Here is a 21,852-nt window from a genome sequence, read left to right as displayed (position 1 = left end):
CTGTAACGATACATTCTACACAGAGATTACACACATTCATCGATAGACCAAGTGTAGCCAATATGGAACGGAGAAAGGTATATAAAAGATTTATTTCTCTGTTTCTCTTCTTAAAAAAAGTACTTTGCATTGCAAAACGATTCGATAACGATACAAAGTCAAATTATGTTACGATATGTTGCTGTTTGCATATCGATACAGTTGGATTGTTGCAGTTACTGTATCGTTACACCCCAAGGGGCTGTACTTGTACATCATGTCCTGGGGCTGTACTTGTACATCATGTCCTGGGGCGTGTACTTGTACATCAAGCTGCTCCTGCCCTATATGGGCCTTGTGGTTCATTTAGAGTACTTAACACCTATAGAATGGTACTTATACTGTAGACTAGTAGGTAAGTAGTGTACTATAATACTCAGCTCGTGCAACAATTCTCAACCAGTGTCGTAAAACGACATTTTCGGTTTTCGGCTCTCGGTTAAATTGTCCCTGAGGATTTGACAGTCTGGTAACAATCTCTACTGCTCTGTTTCTGCCTCTCTCTGTGTCTTTCAAACAAACAAACTATCTAACACAAACACGCACACGCACATGCACACGCACACACACACACACACACACACACGCACATGCAGACACCTGGGAGTTGAAGCACGGCACACGCAACATCTCCCCCTCCAACAACCAGGCTAACATTGTGGACCTCCACCCTGCCTCCGTCTACAGCATCCGCATGTACTCATACAACGCCATCGGAAGGAGCGAAGCCAGCAAGGAACTGACAATCAGCACAGAGGAAGCTCGTAAGTTGTGTGACCGACCTTGCCTGTTGATGTCGTGTTGTCACTTCGTTTCTCAGTCTATATGGCCAGCCTCCGGTTTGACTCGTATTTCATGAAGCCACCTGTTACGTAGCGACGTTGTTGCTGATACGTCATCAGCCTGCGCCACTCTGTCCATGCTTTTCTCACCTGTTGAAAAAGTGTGCGCTAGTTTGAGACTCGAGAGTAAAACCTATGGTAAAAAGTAAACACTAGTTTACTACACAACTGACGTCTGTGTGGGGTTTAGTGGGGGACGTCGCAGGACAACAGCAGTAGCTTTGTGGGGTGAGTTTAGTGAATGATTAGGGGACATCGCAGGACAACAGCAGTAGCTGTGTGGGGTGAGTTTAGTGAATGATAAGGGGACGTTGCAGGACAACAGCAGTAGTTGTGTGGGGTGAGTTTAGTGAAAGATACGGGGATGTTGCAGGGCAACAGCAGTACCTGTGTGTGGTGAATTTAGTGAATGATAAGGGGACGTCGCAGGGCAACAGCAGTAGCTGTGTGTGGTGAATTTAGTGAATGATAAGGGGACGTTGCAGGACAACAGCAGCAGCTGTGTGGTGTTTAGTGAATCATAAGGGGACATTGCAGGGCAACAGCAGCAGCTGTGTGGTGTTTAGTGAATCATAAGGGGACATTGCAGGGCAACAGCAGTAGCTGTGTGGTGTTTAGTGAATCATAAGGGAACATTGCAGGGCAACAGCAGTAGCTGTGTGGTGTTTAGTGAATCATAAGGGAACATTGCAGGGCAACAGCAGTAGCTGTGTGGGGTTTAGTGAATCATAAGGGGACATTGCAGGGCAACAGCAGTAGCTGTGTGGGGTTTAGTGAATCATAAGGGAACATTGCAGGGCAACAGCAGTAGCTGTGTGGGGTTTAGTGAATCATAAGGGGACATTGCAGGGCAACAGCAGTAGCTGTGTGGGGTTTAGTGAATCATAAGGGGACATTGCAGGGCAACAGCAGCAGCTGTGTGGTGTTTAGTGAATCATAAGGGAACATTGCAGGGCAACAGCAGTAGCTGTGTGGGGTTTAGTGAATCATAAGGGAACATTGCAGGGCAACAGCAGTAGCTGTGTGGTGTTTAGTGAATCATAAGGGAACATTGCAGGGCAACAGCAGTAGCTGTGTGTGGTGAATTTAGTGAATGATAAGGGGACGTTGCAGGACAACAGCAGCAGCTGTGTGGGGTTTAGTGAATCATAAGGGAACATTGCAGGGCAACAGCAGTAGCTGTGCACTGATATGACATCAAACTGGTGTTTTTGTCCCAACTCGCGCCACAGACCAATCAGAAGCCTCAGGTAGATTCCCCCGTTTTAATGTGTTAATATATTTATTTTCACCACCAAGGTCAAACAAAGTTATAATGTGACTGAAGGCAGATGGTCACATATTTGTTTTTTATTTTATTGTTTTAATAAAATCAAAGTACAGGTACAGTAGGGGATCAGAGCTACAGTGCAAGACAATATCACTTTTATGGATTAACCAACAGTTTTGGAACTACACCATAATTATGTTCTTTCCGAAAACTGTGCAGTGTTGAGAAAAAAGGCCTTCAAAGTTTTAGGATTTCAAACTTTCCAAGCTAAAAAGACATCTTTCAAAACATAATTCATGCTTTGAATCAAAAATATTTAGTTCATACTGTTCTACTCCACCTACATTGATGAACAGCTGTTTATCCCTGTTTTCGTATTGTTTTACGACAAGAACAGTACTACAAGTACTGTATCTTAGTAACGTAAGATGTTTTGTTCTCACTAATGTCTCGCCAGCCGCCTGTCCCAGAATTCATGTACTTTCATTGTGCTGGAATGAAACTGAACACAATACATTATCCTCCTATAGAGCGTCGCAGTCCCGCCCCGGGCCTCGAGAGACCCGGAAAAGAATTCCCCGTTCATTTTCCTCATAGACTTTTCAAAAAGTATTTATTTAAAGACGTTTACGCCCCGGACAAAGCCAACTCGAGTTGTGACAAATCACAATGTTTTGGGCCGATCAAATAATTAGAAAGAAGACAAAAAAAGGCAGGATACAACACCTTTTGTTTTGTTTTTCTTCTTACAAATTATTTGATCGGCCCAAAACATTGTGTTTATTCACTTTATTGTCATGATTTGTCACAAGTCGAGTTGGCTTTGTCCGCGGCGTAAACGTCTTTAAATAAATACTTTTTGAAAAGTCTATGAGGAAAATGAACGGGGAATTCTTTTACGGGTCTCTCGTCGTCATGAAAGGGGGCGGGACTGTGACGCGCTATTCCTAAACGTTTTAGTGCTAGTACTCTCTTCCTGGATTTCTTTTTACACATTCCTGAAGAATTAACTGGACATTTTCATTGCAAAACTAGGAGCATGTTAATTTTTCTATTTGGACTTGACCTCATAGCAAAAGGCCAGGGGATACATCTTGTACATGCTACTGAATGAGCACATGAAAGACAGACTTTATGTAAGAACAGTGGTAAGTATGTAGTCTGTATGAAATAACAGGAGGACTTAGAGGAAATAACCTGAAGCATTTTTTTCATATTTATGTGCCAGTTGCAGTGCGGAGGTTTAGGTGAATGACAAGAAAGTGTTTGGTCGCAATTTCTGTCTAGAGATGCATTTCGATAATCAAACCAAATCATAACAAAAATGTAGGGGAAATAGTATTGAATTTATCCATTGGAAATACATAAGTCAAAAAAGTCCACCGCTGTTCATTTGACAGTAATCAACATCTCTGTGTAACCAACCATCTTCTCTCTCTCTGCCTGCAGAGCCCGATGGACCTCCCATGGAAGTGATCCTTGAGCCGGTCACCTCCCAGAGCATCAGGGTCACTTGGAAGGTATAGATGACATGAGCAAAGACTGCTCTACGCCTATATTGGTGACTTTTCATATAAGCACGCTTCTACCTCAGTGGCTCTCAAATGTTTTAGAGAGTGCACAAATGGAACCAAAATGGACCTGTATAAGTTTCCATTCCTGTGCACTCTCAGAGTTACGGACCTGTACGGTCCCTGGACCTCACTTTGAGAACTGCTGTTTTTAGAGAAGGGTAAAATAGAGAGAGTCACTGAGAAAACCTGCGTGTTCATCAGCGATCGTGGATATAAATATTCTGTGACTACTTGGAAAAACTAAAAAATCGCCGGCAGTGGGCGGATTATTTATGTATTTACTCTGGCAGTAAATGAGTTCAGCAACATCCACCAGACACATTTCAGCCTTGTGTCTCCCTTCAGCACTTTGCCAGTCGGTTTGTTGTCCCGGGGTGATAAAGGGTGATATATTATATGTTTAGTTGCACGCTGGTGTCGTGCATCAAAGGCAGACGATTTACAAGCTCGGCTTGTAAATCGGCTATTTTCGGCGTGCAACACGGCCCGCAACGGAGTATAAATCAGCCGTTACTGAGCTACGCTGCCCAGTGAATGATTCTGAATAATGGCACGTAGATAAACAGTGACATTCACTTTGAGCGGATGTGAATTGAGAATCCTGCCACACACACACACACACACACACACACACGCGCGGTTCATCCCAGAAGCGCCAGTTCTGCTTACCAAAAGTGGCCCACTGGGCGCTCGCATTCCACGCCCGGCGAGCCGGGCCTCTTAGACAGACATCCAGACTTTTGATTGGTTATAATATAGGATACAGTATAGCTCAACAGGAAACTGGGAGAGAGGTGGGGGGAAGACACACAGCAAAGTTTGTCGGGATCGGGACTAGGGCATCAAGCAACTAGTCGACTATTCAACTAGTCGACTAGTAAATCCACTAGTCGACCTTGTTGGTACTAGTTGATAAGAAAAAAATATATATATATATTTTGTAGGCCTCAAGATCAGGTAGATTATAGTTATAGTCACCAATGTACACAGTTTTTAAATGTGTACCCCGTAGTCGACTAGTAAACTAGGTCAACTAGTCAACTAGTAAAATGACTAGAAGTGAATGCCCTAATCGGGACTCGAATCCGCGACACACTGTCAAGGTGCCTGGACTGCACGGTGGCTCCCGAACTTTTTAACCCATGACCCAAACCAGAAATTAGATGTTCGTCCAGGACCCAAACTTGTTAAAATAGCCTACTGTACAAGAACACAATTGGTGCTTGTGGATTGGCTATTTTCACTACCTCTACTAAATATTTGTTCTAATAAGGGCCTTTCTCGGCCCCACCCCGCTCCCATTGTTTACATTCTGTTTAGGAACCAAGATGGCCGCAGCACCAGGAGGGGGTGAGGCCGAGGGGAGCAGGGCTGGGTCGTCATATGCCCTTACTGGGCTGCGTTCACACATTCAAGACACCTGTCTTGTGTTTTGTATAGTGTTTAATGGCTGCTCCAATGCTGTGTTCAGACACAAGACAGGTGTCAGACACAAGACCGGTGTGTTGAATGTGTGAACGCAGCCCAGTAAGGGCATAATGACGACCCGCCCCACTCCCCTCTGCCCCACTACCTCCTGGTGCTGCAGCCATCTTGGATCCTAAACAAAATGTAAACAATGGGAGCGAGGCGGGGCCCGAGAAAGGCCCTTATTCATGGCATTTCTTCGATGTTTCTTTCCTTTCTTCTCTACCTTAACCCATTCTGAGCGGGAACCCCTTTTGGTGTTTGAAGCATTGTGTTATACTTTAGCTATTGGAAAATAGCAGGTCTACAAGCTCATAGCTTGTGGGTCTGCTATTTTTGAAAAATCGTGAAAATGTGGCACAAATCTTTGAATATATATTCTTTCAGAGCGAACGTTTTTAGCTCAAATCTGTGCTTCTGGGGGGTCCCTGGAACAGCATATTTTCAGATGCGGGTCGGTGGCCAATTTTTGGCGGTCCTTGACATTAAATAGTTTGAGAACGACTGACATATAGAAACATGGGGTTTTCAGAAAACTGTCATGATTTAGAAGGCATTTGTAGAATCGTCCTCAGGTCTAAATGGGTTAATATCCTCCTCATGCCAGGCCCCCAGGAAGGAACTGCAGAACGGGGTGATCCGTGGATACCAGATCGGCTACAGGGAGAACGGGCCGGGCAGCAACGGCCAGTACAGCATCGTGGAGATGAAGGCCACGGGGGACAGCGAGGTGTACACCCTGGACAACCTGAAGAAGTTCGCCCAGTACGGCGTGGTGGTGCAGGCCTTCAACAGAGCCGGCACGGGGCCCTCCAGCTCCGAGATCAACGCCACCACACTGGAGGACGGTGAGGAGGACGGGTCACGCACACTCACTCACACACACACACACACACGCTCTGTCGCTCTCACACACACACACGCACGCACGCACGCACGCACGCACGCACGCACGCACGCACGCACGCACGCACGCACGCACGCACGCACGCACGCACGCACGCACGCACGCACGCACGCACGCACGCACGCACGCACGCACACACACACACACACACACACACACACACACACACACACACACACACACACACACACACACACTATACTACTATACTGGTATTTGCGTACAATCATGACCTATCATGTCCTGATCGAACCTCTTTTCATGTCTTGGTTGCCAGTTTAAATGTGGGCTATTTGGTCTTGTGACCTCCAGGACCATGCTGCTGCATTGTGGAGAGCTGATTAGTTAACGATACATTGCTGTGCAGCCTTAAAATAAAAAAATAACCCCTGTGTGAAGTGAGGGGCGCTAATATATTAAAGTCTAACTCATGTTGCCATGATTAGGTGATGTAATGGTGATGTAAAACAAACGGTGACAAAACAAACATTAAATTCTCTTTATTGTTAATGGCATTTAATGTTTGTGTTAGGGACAAGATGGCGTAAGTTTTCCCTTCATTGTCAATGGCGTTTTTAAAACAAACATTAATCCTGTATATAGGAGAGGCTAGCGCCCCTCAACAATATGCACATCATCTCTGAGCCCATTGCAGTTTGGATGCTGCTCCTTGTCTAGTTTTTAATTATTATTAGTTCAAAAATATTTTTCAAAAAACATTCCCAAAAAGGCTAACATTTTCATGAATTAGGCTAAAAACAAAATGCAATGATTTTTTCCCCCAGTCATTTCATGAAGAAATAAAACATTTAAAAAATCCATGAATTAGAAAACAAATGTTTAAGAAGTAATGAAAATAGCAGACCTAGAAACTCACAAAGTGTTGCTTCGCGCCGCGTTGTGATTTTCACTAGTAAAAAAATGTAATGTAAAAATTGAGTTATAGTACGTTATAATAAAACTGCTGCAGATCAAAGTCCAAGGTCACTGTCAAGGTCAAGGTCTGGCTGTCAGCAGAAGCTGACAGTGTATATGACATATGTGACTAAATCTGACTGAGGGACTGCCATTGGATTTTTTTGAATTTTCGTTTTGTCATGTCATATGAAAGCAGGGAATCATAGCTTCAAATTGACATATTGGTTGTTCAGTTTGACCCACCAGTTTTGGAGATATGGCTTATAGAGTAATAATAGACAGCGAGTTGAGAAAACAGGCTTGAAAGGTTCACTTCTGTGTTCTCTAACATTACACCTAGCTACATGTTTAAGCATTTATTTAATATTTACATGTCGATTTCAGCTCTGACACTTATTTCAGACATGCTCTAGTATGTGAAGAGTCTGCCTGTGCTATTAACTCATTTTGAAAAAAAGAAAAAAAGAAAAATATCCTCTGGTGAAAAGCTGTAATTTGCGCGATGGCAGTCTCTCAGTCAAATCTGGTGACATATGCTTTAGAAATAGAGCACCGAAGTCTGACGTCAATATCGGTAGAGGGCGCTAAAGGCTCATACATAGTCTGGATTTTCGGTGGTGGGGTGACCACTGAACTACAACATGACGTCACGAGCCGCGGTGAAGAGCAAACCACCCCCACCGCTCTAGCCCTTCTCTCTGTTTTTACTCACAACCGCTCAACGTTATTTCAGCTGGTGGTGGTCACCTCACCACCGGAGTGGTGGTCAGCTCACCACCGGAGTGGTGGTCACCTCACCACCGGAGCGGTGGTCACCTCACCACCGGAGCGGTGGTCAGCTCACCCTGGAGTGGTGGTCACCTCACCACCGAAAATCCAGACTATGAATAGGCCTTTAGTCCACGGGTTCTTGTACTTTTTATTTGCATTGTAATCCCCATAGGGGGATTTTAGATCGCCTCATATAAGAACTGTGTTTGAAAAATAAACATGTCACCCAGGCCGTTACACTCATATGGATATGAAGAATCAACTGACTGAGAGAAAACACTATTGTTACTGCTGCTGAATTAGTTACATTTTTGCTAGAAACAGACGGTATCAAATATGAGTGACTGACTGTCGCAAACGATACAGAGACACCTCCCTGACAATAACGCAGAGACAGCTTGTTTATTTTTGAACCACAATGCTTATATGTGATGATTTTAAGATGACCCCATGATATTCTCCATAGAGACATTTCTTCCACGAATTAGGGGATGAGCGAGTCAGGACTTCGGTGCTCTATACAAATTGCCTTGATGTGATAGTGATACGGATGATTGAAAGTAACACACAACGGGTAAAACATCCATTATTGGTGAACAATCAAAGAAGCAAAAAATAAATAATTGGGAGGAACTGTGAGATGATCATGCCCTATATACTGATATGTCCTCCGTGTGTTTTCCTGTGAAATGCTTGCTTTGTTTATTTAACAAAAATCACACCCGTGTGAAGTGAGGGGGGGGGGGGGGGGGGGGGGTTCTCATCATCATACATCATAATGCATCATCTAATTTCGGGCCGATTAGAATTTGCGTCCTCACCTTCGTCTTCAATTACAATTTACAATTCAGGCATTTAGCAGACGCTCTTAATCCAGAGCGACTTACATTAAGCAAGAACAAAAAGCATGGGAATACATCACATATATAAAAAGCATTTATCAAGAAACATGCGTAAGCTAAGAACGTAACTAGAACATATCTATATATAATGACACTATACATATAAGCTATACATATATATTATACTATGCTGTACTGTTATTGTGCTGTCTACATGACATGCTATAAGTCTGTTTCAAATGCTATCTAAGTCTAAAAAGTGCTGTCTAAGGGGGTAGGGTAAGTGCTATGGTATGTTGTATTTACAATGTTTGTATTTACGCAATGTTTGTGTTTACAGTTACACAAACACTCAAAGCTGCCCATTCATATAGCGCCCCTCAAACATAGTCAATCTACAAAATACAAAGGGAAGACATCAATGCACGAACAACCACACCATAGGGGTCTACAAATGAAGTACTGTCACCTCATGAACACGTGAAAAAAAAATCTATTTGAAAAGTTATGGTTTTGGACATACGAGGTTTCCACCCGACAAGCCACGATATGTCAGAGCTTCTCGGAACACATGTCCCTCGGTATTTTCCATTTTCTATTTTTACTCGCTCCGGCGTGACCTCTACATCTGCTCGTCTCCTCCTCACCGCCATTATGCATGGGACTCTCTCTCTCTCTCTCCTTGTTGTGTTTCCATCGAGCTGTGAAAATGTAAATAGCGTTTGCAAACACAAATTATTTCAAATGCACGGCGACTCTCGCACACTGTCGACCGCACGGTTCGTCTCTTCCGCCCTGTGCAAACACGTATTAGCAGACCCCCCCCCCCCCCCCCCCCCCCCGCCCACCCACCCGTACACAACTCACATGCACGCACACGTACACACGCACGGGCACAGGCACGCACGCACACACCCTCTCTCACACACCCTCACTCATCCGCCCTGCAGTGAACAGTTGGCTGAAGCCCCATTGGTCCAGAGCACACAGAGCCCTCCAGCACTTCCCGGTGGCTATCACCGTGGCGACAGTGATATTGACGGCCATTATGATAATAGTGATAACAACAAGCATACTAAAAATAATTATAATTACCTCGTCTCTATCTCTGTCTCTGTCTCTGTCTCTCTCTGTCTCTCTCTGTATCTCTCTGTCTCTCTCTCTCTCTCTCTCTCTCTCTCTGTCTCTCTCTGTCTCTCTCTCTCTCTCTCTCTCTCTCTCTCTCTCTCTCTCCCCCCCCCTCTCTCTCTCCTGTAATTATCCACAGCTGAGCGCATTGTCTCCCTGCTCCCTCTCTTTTCATCTTTTCTCCTGCCCTTCATTCGCTCCCCTTCCTTTCAACTCTCCCCCTTTCTTTCTTCCTGCTCTTCCTCTGTCCCTCGTTTCCCATTCCCCTCTCCCCTCTCCCCTCAGCCCCAGTCCAAAACCACATTTAAAACCCCCTTTTAAGCATGATGTTATACTTTAGCTATATATCAATTTTTTAAAAATCGTGAAAATGTGGCACAAATCTTTGAACGTGTTTAACTCAAATCTTTGCTTCTAGGGGGCAACAACATATTTTCAGATGGATGTCGGCGGCCAATTATATATCATTTCTGGGGTCCTTGACATGAAATAGTTTGAGAACCACTCATATAGAAACATGGGTTTTTCAGAAAACTGTCAGAATTTAGAATACATTTTGTAGAATCGACCTCAGGTCTAAATGCGTTAAAACCGATATCGCTGTACTTTTTGAAGGCACTCCGTCTCCTTCCCAGGTCAACCCTCTCTCCTGTTTAAGCCTGATTTATACTTAGTCATAAATAGCCATAAGCTACACACAACAGCTATTTTCAGTGAGCGACGGCAACCGAGTGTGAATTAAGCATGACCTGCAGGCACGTGCACACATAGACATCAAAGGGGGCTTCATCCCCTGCCCTTTTACTCATCTGTAAAACAACTGAGAGACTGCCCTCTCCTGCAGACCACGAATGCAGCATTTACTGATGGTGAAACAAATGTAAATGCCTGTCCTTTCCATGCCATACCGGAAGGCAGTATTCAGGAGAATTGCTTTTGTTCCCGAAGTCTCTAGCCTGACACTTAGTCTGAATTTTCATTTCGTTTCACTTCATTATTCAGACTGAAAGCCCTCCCCACGGCAGCAGTTTATGGGATGGGTGTCATCAAAGCGGCAGTCGTTGGTGATTGGTTCATACCAACCAATCAGAATAGTAGGAAAGCAGATGACGTTGTTGTCAATAATGAGGCTATGGCTAACCCGTTTGCTAACCAAACAAACCACAGCCAACGAGCGCTACTAGCATGGAAACAAAAGCGGTAAAATATGTCGGATGATGATGTTTATAAAACCTGTCGTTTCTGTAAAGAAACTATTTATCATACGTCGATTTAATAGCCAGATTGATACGGTCGTGAGTCACGGCAGTGGGGGCAGCCATGTTTGTTGTCTGACGCTGTCGAGTGACGGGGCTGATGGCCAATCAGCTGCTGTGATTGGATTTTCGAACGACACTAACGCCGCCGTAGGCAGAATCACCAGACCTGAATCGCCAGAACATATTTTCTTAATGGGCGTGGCTAGCGAACTTGAACACAGTATTTTGCGTTGAACAAATTTGTTTAGAAATCCATGTCGTTACACACCGCATCTGCACTAGCTAAAGAGTGCTGGGCTGTGCCCCGGAAATAGCTGATCTACAAGCTATCAACGTGTCGCAGTGCGACACGTTGTGAGCTTGGAGATCTGCTATTTTCGCGATTTTTGTCCAAAAGTGCCCTCTTACGGGACACTCTCTGCACGGCCCTGAGCATGACTCCCTTACTGTTACTGTGCGGCACCGTGCACCTCGTTCACTCTCCCAATCTCCTCGCGTTAAAGTTGCGAGCGCGAAAACGGGCGGGAACCGCGGAAGGAATTATGTTTTGTGAAATATTTCAATTTCACATCGCTGCATGCATGCATGGAGCCGCGACGGGATGATTCACATGAAACCCCTCCTCGATTCTCCACTCCTCTTCGCTCCCTCCCTCCTTCCTCCCTCCTCCTCCTCCTCGTCTTCGCCAGCTGCAGAGTGACGCCCTGGTGCGATTGGCCCCCGCAGACTCTCTCTCTCTCTCTCTCTCTTTCATGGCCCCTCAGTCTTTCAACCAGCCCCCTCTCTCTCTCTCTCTCTTCCTCCCTTCCTGTATACCCTCTCCTCGCCTCTCCTTTCCCTCACAAGTTGTCTCCTGTTTGTCGTCGACAGTGTGGTTATTCACAGAGCTCAAAGCCCATTGGTCAGTGGACCCAGGGTTTACGGCCAAGTCCAACAGGCACCTGGCCTGGAGTGAACAGAGACAGGCCTGTATATCGAGAGAGAGAGAGAGAGAGAGAGAGAGAGGGAGGGAGAGGGAGAGAGAGATGCTTCTATACATCAGACAGGACAAACAGCGTGGGCCTTTTATCTATCACTAGCCTTTTTTATTACTCCAGGTTTGATATGGAAATGTGATTTAGGTTTCCAGAGTTGCACACTCCCCCCCGACCCTAATTATTTAGGCGAGGCAAGCATTGGGAGGTACAGCATTGCTACCGAATTGATTCCACGTATATTTTACAAACAGTGAATCTCTACAACGTTTACGATATTTGCGCGTCGTTCTCCCGACCATTTACAGAACTGAACTGAACTGAAGGGTAGTAGGCTGAACCTGAAGTATAGGTTTCAATTAACCCATTTAGGACAGGAACGCATTTGTATCAACTTAAAGCTTTTAAACTATTTTTTAACCATTATTTTAAACTTCAGCTGTTGAAAAATAGCAGATCTACAAGCTCATAGTGCGGCACCGAGTGCCGCGCTACGAGCTTGTAGATCTGCTGTTTTTGAAAAATCGTTAAAATGTGGCACAAATCTTTGAATGTTCACAGTGAACGTTTTTAACTCGTATACCTTTGCTTCTGGGGGGGGGGGGGGTCCCCTGATACAACATAGTTTCAGATGGGGGTCCAAATACAGTACAAATACAGATCATTCTGGGAGGTCCTTGACATGAAAAAGGTTTAGCACCAGTACTATACGAAAAAGTCCGTCTGCACACCTACGATGGACAGGTGCGTCGGATAACTGGAACTGAGAAGTAGAGAAAAAAGAATCCACAAGAATTCACTTGAGTTTAGATTTATTGAGCAACGGTTTCGGTCGTCAGACCTGATGAACATGGAAGATGTTTACAGTAGGAGGTGCTGAACGTTTAGTAGGGTGTGCGCGCTTTAGCGCATGCCACAAAATGTGCGCATTTTCACGCAGAAAAGTGGCTTTTACTTTCCCTCTCCACACGCAAGAGCAAACTGACACAGGCAATTAACCAGGGTAAAGGCTCATACATAGTCTGGATTTTCGGTGGTGGGGTGACCACCGAACTACAACATGACGTCACTGAGCCGCTGTGAAGAGCAAACCACCGCCACCCGCTCCAGCCCTTCTCTCTGTTTTACTCACCACCGCTCAACGTTATTTCAGCTCCGGTGGTCACCTCACCACCGGAGCGGTGGTCACCTCACCACCGGAGCGGTGGTCACCTCACCACCGGAAATCCAGACTATGAATGAGCCTTTAGGCGCCGATACTGTGATACAGCATATTTATTAGGCCTAGTAACAGAAATCTGTTTTGATTAAACTTATTATTTTTCCCCTCCTGTCCGAGGGGGGGCTGTGCTTGGGCGGAGGGGGTGCTCCATCCCCCCCCCCCCCCCCCCCACCCAGCAGCCCTACTTCCCTCAGCCATGCTGATGAATGCCTGATGAAGGTCTGACGACCCAAACGTTGCTCAATAAATCTAACTCAAGTGAAAACAGTGTTGCGGGATTCTTTTTTCTCTGCTGAGCACCAGTACTGACATATATAAATCTCAGGTCTGAATGGGTTGAACTAACTTCCCGGGAACCTTGTGTTTCTCCACAGTGCCCAGCCAGCCGCCCCAGAACGTGCGTGCCATCTCTGTGACATCAGACGAGGCAGTGATCACCTGGCCGAACCGCCCCGGATGACGCTGCACGGCGTCCTCAAGGGATACCGCGTTGTCTTCTGGGCTGTCTTTCCAGATGGAGGTGTGTGTGTGTGTGTGTGTGTGTGTGTGTGTGTGTGTGTGTGTGTGTGTGTGTGTGTGTGTGTGTGTGTGTGTGCGTGTGCGCACGCGCGTGCACTCCTCAACCCAGGCCATTTTCCTATCCCTTATTTGAAATATGTATGACAATGATGTACTACGATATTATGGCACACATAATCTATGAGTCCACTACTTTGATTGATTGATTGATTGATTGAAGTATTTCATTGATTGAAGTATTTATTAACAGTTTGCAGTACATTTCAAGCACAACTCAATACAAAAACTGTCAACTGTGAGTGGACGACACCATAAAGCATTACACTTGTTTACGAGGGTCCACCTTGTTCAATTCATCAAAACATTTAGAGACGTAAAAATTGACACTTCTATATAGCCAAACAACAGAACAGGAATTCATCATAAAGGAGGTAAAAAGGGAAAAGAAACATATACAGTCAGGGGAAAAAAGGGGTGGTGTGGGGATTCAGATTTTACGGGGGCCAGTTTCGAATTGCAGCCGTCCGTAGGTGCCCCTTTGAGAGCGGTTTTGAAGGAGTCAAGGGATTCACAGTCTTAATGACTGTTGGTAGGTACTACTAGTACTACTGGTGGTTCTCAAATGTTTTATTTGCAAAGACCCCCATAACTCTGAGAGTGTACAAATGGAACCAAATGGACCCTATGTGGGTCCATTTGGTTCCATTTGTACACTCTCAGAGTTACATAATACCTGTTATGGTCATTCAGGGCTATATCTCGTTATGTGTTTCTGGTAATGATACTAATTCCAGTGGCGTGCACAGACATTTAGAGGGGCAGGTGCTCAAGTGAAAAAAGGGCACCTTGTGCAGCGCGTGGAACCGGCTGGTTGCCTTTAATAGTGTGAGATTTATAGATTTTGGGGCATAAATAATATATTAGAAGCTTTTTATCAAGAATTGATCAATGTCTCCATGGTCCACATACTGTACAGTGTACACTGTACAAAAAAAAAGGGCACATTGCTGTCCAGAGGGCAAAGGGTAGGTGCACCTAGTGTCTATCTGTGCACGCCAATGACTAATTGTATATGTCCGGATTAAGGTTGGTGAGGGGTCCGTTAAAACGACCGGATTAAGGTTGGTGAGGGGTCCGTTGAAACGACTGGATTAAGGTTGGTGAGGGGTCCGTTAAAACAACCGGATTAAGGTTGGTGAGGGGTCCGTTAAAACGACTGGATTAAGGTTGGTGAGGGGTCCATTAAAACGACTGGATTAAGTTTGGTGAGGGGTCCGTTAAAACGACTGGATTAAGGTTGGTGAGGGGTCCGTTAAAACGACTGGATTAAGTTTGGTGAGGGGTGCGTTAAAACGACCGGATTATGGTTGGTGAGGGGTGCGTTAAAACGACCGGATTATGGTTGGTGAGGGGTGCGTTAAAACGACTGGATTATGGTTGGTGAGGGGTCCGTTAAAACGACTGGATTAAGGTTGGTGAGGGGTCCGTTAAAACGACCGGATTATGGTTGGCGAGGGGTGCGTTTGTGGCTTTGTGTGCTGCCACTCAAAGTCACTACTGGGTTGGTATTGCTGGATGCATGTTCCAACCCCTAGTATGTCTGTCAGAAGCCGTTGAGGGGTGATTTCACCCGCGTGCCAAAAATGTCCATCACCAAGCCAACATGCCGATGACCCCTGACCCCTGCTGTGTCTGCCCATGTGTCCACAACATGTCATCAGAGTGGGGAGAGATGGAGAACATCACCACAGTCAAGGAGCAGGTGGAGCTCCGAGGCCTGGAGAAGTTCACCAACTACAGCATCCAGGTGCTGGCCTACACCCAGGCTGGGGACGGAGTCCGCAGCAACGTTCTCTACATCCAGACCCGAGAAGACTGTGAGTATAGAACACTTGACTATGAGGACTGGGACCAAAACTGGGGGAAAGAAAAACAGGCTGTTTTTTACACTAACACTATTAATTCTGTATAGGGAACTTGGAGACCTCCTTGGCACCTGGTAATATAAGGGGGGGCCCTGATCCACAAAATGTTGAGAACCACTGGTTTAGATTGTTTGTCAGGACACAAAGTAGAGGATCCAACATGTACATGTTTACACTTTCAGAGTTATGCAAAACATTTTTGAATAGATAAAATGGCCAGTCTACAAGCTCACAATGTGTCAATGTAGATTGGCTAGTTGAACTATTCAAAAGTGTTTTTCAAAATAGTAAAAAATAGGCAAAGAAGATTAGGGATATGGGGTTTAGCGGTCACGAATATGGAGCCAGTAGCCAGATGGATCACAGTGTAGGGAGGTCTATAGACAGTCAGGAGGACCACAGTGGGGTCTATAGACAGTCAGGAGGACCACAGTGGGGTCTATAGACAGTCAGGAGGACCACAGTGGGGTCTATAGACAGTCAGGAGGACCACAGTGGCGGCACAGTGGGGCGGCAGTGGCTCAGGGGTAGAGTGGCTGGATGGTAACCGCAAGGTTGCCAGTTCAAACCCGGGCTCCCCCAGAGTTAGTGTCGAAGTGTCCTTGAGCAAGACACTGAACCCCTAATTGCTCCTGATGTGCTGGTTGCTGCCTTGCATGGTTTCCGCCGCCATCGGTGTATGAATGTGTGTGTGACTGGGTGAATGTAATGCACAATCTATGTAAAGTGCCTTGGATAAAGGCGCTATATAAATGCACCACTTACCATTTAGTGGGGTCTATAGACAGTCAGAGGACCACAGTGGGGTCTATAGACAGTCAGGAGGACCACAGTGGGGTCTATAGACAGTCAGGAGGACCACAGTGGGGTCTATAGACAGTCAGGAGGACCACAGTGGAGGGCTGGAGGCCTATAGACAGTCAGGAGGACCACAGTGGAGGGCTGGAGGCCTATAGACAGTCAGGAGGACCAGAGTGGAGGGCTGGAGGTCTATAGACAGTCAGAGGACCACAGTGGAGGGCTGGAGGTCTATAGACAGTCAGGAGGACCACAGTGGAGGGCTGGAGGCCTAGAGACAGTCAGGAGGACCAGAGTGGAGGGCTGGAGGCCTAGAGACAGTCAGGAGGACCAGAGTGGAGGGCTGGAGGCCTAGAGACAGTCAGGAGGACCACAGTGGAGGGCTGGAGGCCTATATAGACAGTCAGGAGGACCACAGTGGAGGGCTGGAGGCCTAGAGACAGTCAGGAGGACCAGAGTGGAGGGCTGGAGGCCTAGAGACAGTCAGGAGGACCACAGTGGAGGGCTGGAGGCCTATAGATAGTCAGGAGGACCACAGTGGAGGGCTGGAGGTCTATAGACAGTCAGGAGGACCACAGTGGAGGGCTGGAGGTCTATAGACAGGCAGGAGGACCACAGTGGAGGGCTGGAGGTCTATAGACAGTCAGGAGGACCACAGTGGAGGGCTGGAGGTCTATAGACAGTCAGAGGACCACAGTGGAGGGCTGGAGGTCTATAGACAATCAGGAGGACCACAGTGGAGGGCTGGAGGCCTATATACAGTCAGGAGGACCACAGTGGAGGGCTGGAGGCCTATATAGACAGTCAGGAGGACCACAGTGGAGGGCTGGAGGCCTAGAGACAGTCAGGAGGACCAGAGTGGAGGGCTGGAGGTCTATAGACAGTCAGGAGGACCACAGTGGAGGGCTGGAGGTCTATAGACAGTCAGAGGACCACAGTGGAGGGCTATAGGCCTATAGACAGTCAGAGGACCAGAGTGGAGGGCTGGATGTCTATAGACAGTCAGGAGGACCACAGTGGAGGGCTGGAGGTCTATAGACAGTCAGGAGGACCACAGTGGAGGGCTGGAGGCCTATAGACAGTCAGGAGGACCACAGTGGAGGGCTGGAGGCATAGAGACAGTCAGGAGGACCACAGTGGAGGGCTGGAGGCCTAGAGACAGTCAGGAGGACCACAGTGGAGGGCTGGAGGCCTAGAGACAGTCAGGAGGACCACAGTGGAGGGCTGGAGGCCTAGAGACAGTCAGGAGGACGACAGTGGAGGGCTGGAGGCCTATATAGACAGTCAGGAGGACCACAGTGGAGGGCTGGAGGTCTATAGACAGTCAGAGGACCACAGTGGAGGGCTGGAGGCCTAGAGACAGTCAGGAGGACCACAGTGGAGGGCTGGAGGCCTAGAGACAGTCAGGAGGACCACAGTGGAGGGCTGGAGGCCTATAGACAGTCAGGAGGACCACAGTGGAGGGCTGGAGGCCTAGAGACAGTCAGGAGGACCACAGTGGAGGGCTGGAGGCCTAGAGACAGGGCCTTGGAAAGCTGAGCTGGCTGATTAAAGCCTCTTTGTGCTCTGATGTGCCATTAACACTGCTAATGAGAATTTAGAAGCCTGTGTGTGTGTGTGTGTGTGTGTGTGTGTGTGTGTGTGTGTGTGTGTGTGTGTGTGTGTGTGTGTGTGTGTGTGTGTGTGTGTGTGTGTGTGTGTGTGTGTGTGTGTGTGTGTGTGCGTGTGTACGTGTGTGTGCGTGTGTACGCGTGTGTGTGTGTGTGTGCGTGTGTACGCGTGTGCATGCGTGCACGTGCACGTGTGCATGTAAGCCCCCCCCCGGCTCAGAACACAGCACAAGGAGCGGGATTAATTCTTTGTGGATTAGAGTGAATTAATTTTGTGCTTACACTGGCGGGCTGTGGATTACATCCATATATCCTCCTCTCTCGCTCCTCTCCCCGGGGCCATGGGAGAGGAACGAGGAAGGACGAGGACGAGGGGGGAAAGGGGGTGTTAGAAGATAAGGGTCATTTCAGACTGGATATTGATACCCTCTTTGTACAATCCTGTCATGGCTTCTAATATGTGATTGATTGATTGATTGATTGATTGATTGATTGATTGATTGATTGATTGATTGATTGATTGATTGAAAATCTTAATTTCACAGTATGCAGAATGGGTACATTTCAAACGAAAGCATACAAACACTGTTACTGTGGACGACACACTGATAAAGCACTTGTGTGTACAATTTTTTTTACGGGGGGGTGGGGGGGAGTTTGGATTTGCAGCCGTCCGTGGGTGGTCTTTGAGAGCGGTTTTGAAGGAATAAAGGGATTCACGTTTGCGTGCGTGCGTGCGTGCGTGCGTGCGTGCGTGCGTGCGTGCGTGCGTGCTTGCGGGATTCATGACTTTGTGCATGCATGTGTGTGTGTTGATGTGCCAAGCTAAGTGTTTCTCTTTTTCTGATTCTCTGATGCGTGTTGACACAATGTCCAGAGGCTCCCTCCCTCTCTCTCTCTCTCTCTCTCTCCCTCTCTCTCTCTCTCTCTCTCTCTCTCTCTCTCTCTACTGTATGTAACAGTGAATGATGCAAAGAGAGCATCCTCAGTCTGTCACTTTGTCTGGACTCTCTCCGTCTGTCTGTCTCTGATTCAGACAGACTGACTTGCAATGGGTCTGGTGGTCCACATAAGATTCGCTACACCACCAAGACACCCTGCATTATGATGTATCTGTCTAAATACTTCCTTATAGATGCCTAAGAGGTATGGCCGAGTTAAATATATCTTTGTCCAGGTAGCCACAGACGTACAGACGGCTTTCGATTAATTCGCCTTCATCCGCAGTTTAAAAATATATATATTCACCTGTTGTTGTTTTAGCATCGTCGTTAGCGATAGAGCGTCCCAGTCCCGCCCCCTACCATGGACCAGGAAATGAATCCCAATGCATTTTTCCCATAGACATTTCAAAAAGTATTTATTTAAGCCAACTCGAGTCGTGACAAATCATGACAACAAACACAATTTTTGGGGCCGAAAAAATAATTAGAAAGAAGAAAAAAACGGCAGGTTACAACACTTTTTTTGTTGTTTTTCTTCTTTGTAATTATTTGTTTGGTCCAAAATATTGTTTGTGTTGTCATGAGTTGTCACGACTCGAGTTGGCTTTGTCCGCGGCGTAACCGTCTTTAAATAAATACTTTTTGAAATGTCTATGGGAAAAATGCATTGGGATTAATTTCCACTTTCCACTTAGCACTCCTTGGGCTCCGCCATAAAGGGCAGCAGAGATGGCACACTTTGCCAGCCTTGCATGCCTTGTCTTTGGGCGGGCATCCCAAGTTGTCGAAACCGTCCGACAACCAGTCCGTGGGTATGTCCTATAGGCTATTCAGATTTTACGGGGGCCAGTTTCGAATTGCAGCCATCCGTAGGTGCCCTTTGAGAGCGGTTTTGAAGGAGTCAAGGGATTTGCATGTCTTAATGACTGTTGGTAGGGCGTTCCACATTTTGGTGGCATAGGAGCGAAAATAATTCAGTCCCTTGTTTGTGCCGAATCTGGGTTGAACATGGTTCGTTGCACTCCCTCTGGTGTTGTGGGTGTGGACTTCGTTAACATTAAGGAAGTATCTACACAGGTACATGGGTATCTTGGTGGAGTATCGAATCTTGTGGACCAGACCCATTGCAAGATGCTGTACTCTGTCGCCGACCCTAAGCCATGCCAGTCTGTCAAAGTGGGCAGGGGTGAGGTGGGTTCGGGGGGTGAGGCCAAGTAGGAGCCTGACCAGTTTGTTTTGGGAGGTCTGGAGCCTAGTTTTAAGGGCCTTTGAGGTGCTGTGGTACCAGGAGGTGCATGCATAGTCAAAGAAGCCTTGTACAAGGGCTCCTGTTAAGGTCTTCAAGGTGTTTTTGTCGACCAGTGAGGAGATCCTGTAAAGGCCTTCTTGTATGCAAGTTACATAGTCCACAGAAATTGCAAATGCATCCATGCACCTATACTGCATTGACGATGGTAGTTGCAACGGAGCAGTTTAACGTCATGCCCAGGACACACACACACACACACACACACACACACACACACACACACACACACACACACACACACACACACACACACACACACACACGCGCGCGCACACACGTACAAACACACGTACAAACACAAACGGAGAGAGAGAGAGGAAGAGAGACAGAAACTCATATACTTCTTTCATGTCCTTTCCAAGGCCTCTCACTCTCTTGGGGACCCAAAGCTCGTGGAGGCTTTGAATATGCTTATTGTGTGTGCGTGTGTGTGTGTGCGCCTGTGTGTGTGTGTGTGTGTGTGGGGGGGGGGGGGGGGGGGGGCGTGTGTGACATTTACACATGGTGTATTTGCATCTAATTGAGACGTTTTTGTTGTGGTTGTCAGGGCCAGTGCCCTGACCTTATCCTCATGTGTTCATGGTCCGTTATGAAACTACTTCAGTTCAGCCTGTAAGCATGTAAACACACATATGGCCTGTATTGTTTGACATATGGCCAGGCCCCCCCTGCACCCCCCCCCCCCCCTCTCTCCCCTTGCCCTTGTCTCCCTCCTCTGTTTCCCCGCTGCTGGGGGCATTAAGTCAATTGAGCTTATTTAATGGGAATCTATGACGAGTAAATCTGCACACAAACACTTCTATAAGACCCTCCAATCCCTCCACACTATACGCACGCGTGCGCGTATCACACACACACAAACATACTTGCAGGCCATGAACACACACACACACACACACACACACACATACACAGAAGAAAAGAGACTTCTTTGACGGTGCAGTGCTTGGGCGGCTGTGGCTCAGGAGATAGAGCAGGTCGCCAAGCGATCCGTGGGTCAGCGGTTCGAATCCCGGCTCCTCCTCCTGTCCACATGTCGAAGTGTCCTTGGGCAAGACACTGAACCCCACCTTGCCTCCAGTGGCTGCCACTGTTGGTGTGTGAATGTGGGAGGTGAGGACGCTGCGGTGTCGACTGTTCGCCGCTTCACCTCCCAATGTATGAATGAATGGAGGACCTTTGTGAAGCGTTTGGAGTAGGCATAGAAAAGCGCTATATCCATTATTATTATTATTGTCAATATTTTGTCCATATAATGCATGCAAGTGACATCCACTAACTGATCCTTCTACACACCCTGACACCTTTCACTCATTGTTTTCACCCTCTCTCTCTCTCTCTCTCTCTCTCTCTCTCTCTCTCTCTCTCTCTCTCTCTCTGATTCAGACCCCGGACCGCCCGCTGGCATCAAAGCTGTGCCCTCCTCCGCCAGCAGCGTGGTGGTGTCCTGGCTCCCCCCGCACAAACCAAATGGAATCATCCGCAAATACACCATCTACTGCTCCAGTCCTGGGTCAGGCCAACCGGTGAGTTA

General features: G+C 47.0%; 1 protein-coding gene across 3 annotated transcripts in view; it reads left to right on the top strand.

Annotated features, from left to right (window-relative positions):
- dscaml1 (Down syndrome cell adhesion molecule like 1) overlaps window positions 1–21,852 on the top strand; it is a gene marked incomplete at its 3' end in the record, with an annotated part of 193,388 nt that overhangs the window by 116,186 nt on the left and 55,350 nt on the right. For all 3 annotated transcript variants that reach the window (XM_079514495.1, XM_079514496.1, XM_079514494.1), the window contains exons 16-17: window positions 636–803; window positions 3,601–3,671. In XM_079514495.1, the coding sequence (XP_079370621.1) occupies window positions 636–803; window positions 3,601–3,671 (239 nt within the window). The remainder of the gene's footprint in view (window positions 1–635; window positions 804–3,600; window positions 3,672–21,852) is intronic.

Source organism: Electrona antarctica (genome assembly GCF_951216825.1).
Source record: "Electrona antarctica genome assembly, chromosome: 11".
NCBI lineage: Eukaryota > Metazoa > Chordata > Actinopteri > Myctophiformes > Myctophidae > Electrona > Electrona antarctica.
This window is presented reverse-complemented; position numbering and strand designations above follow the sequence as displayed.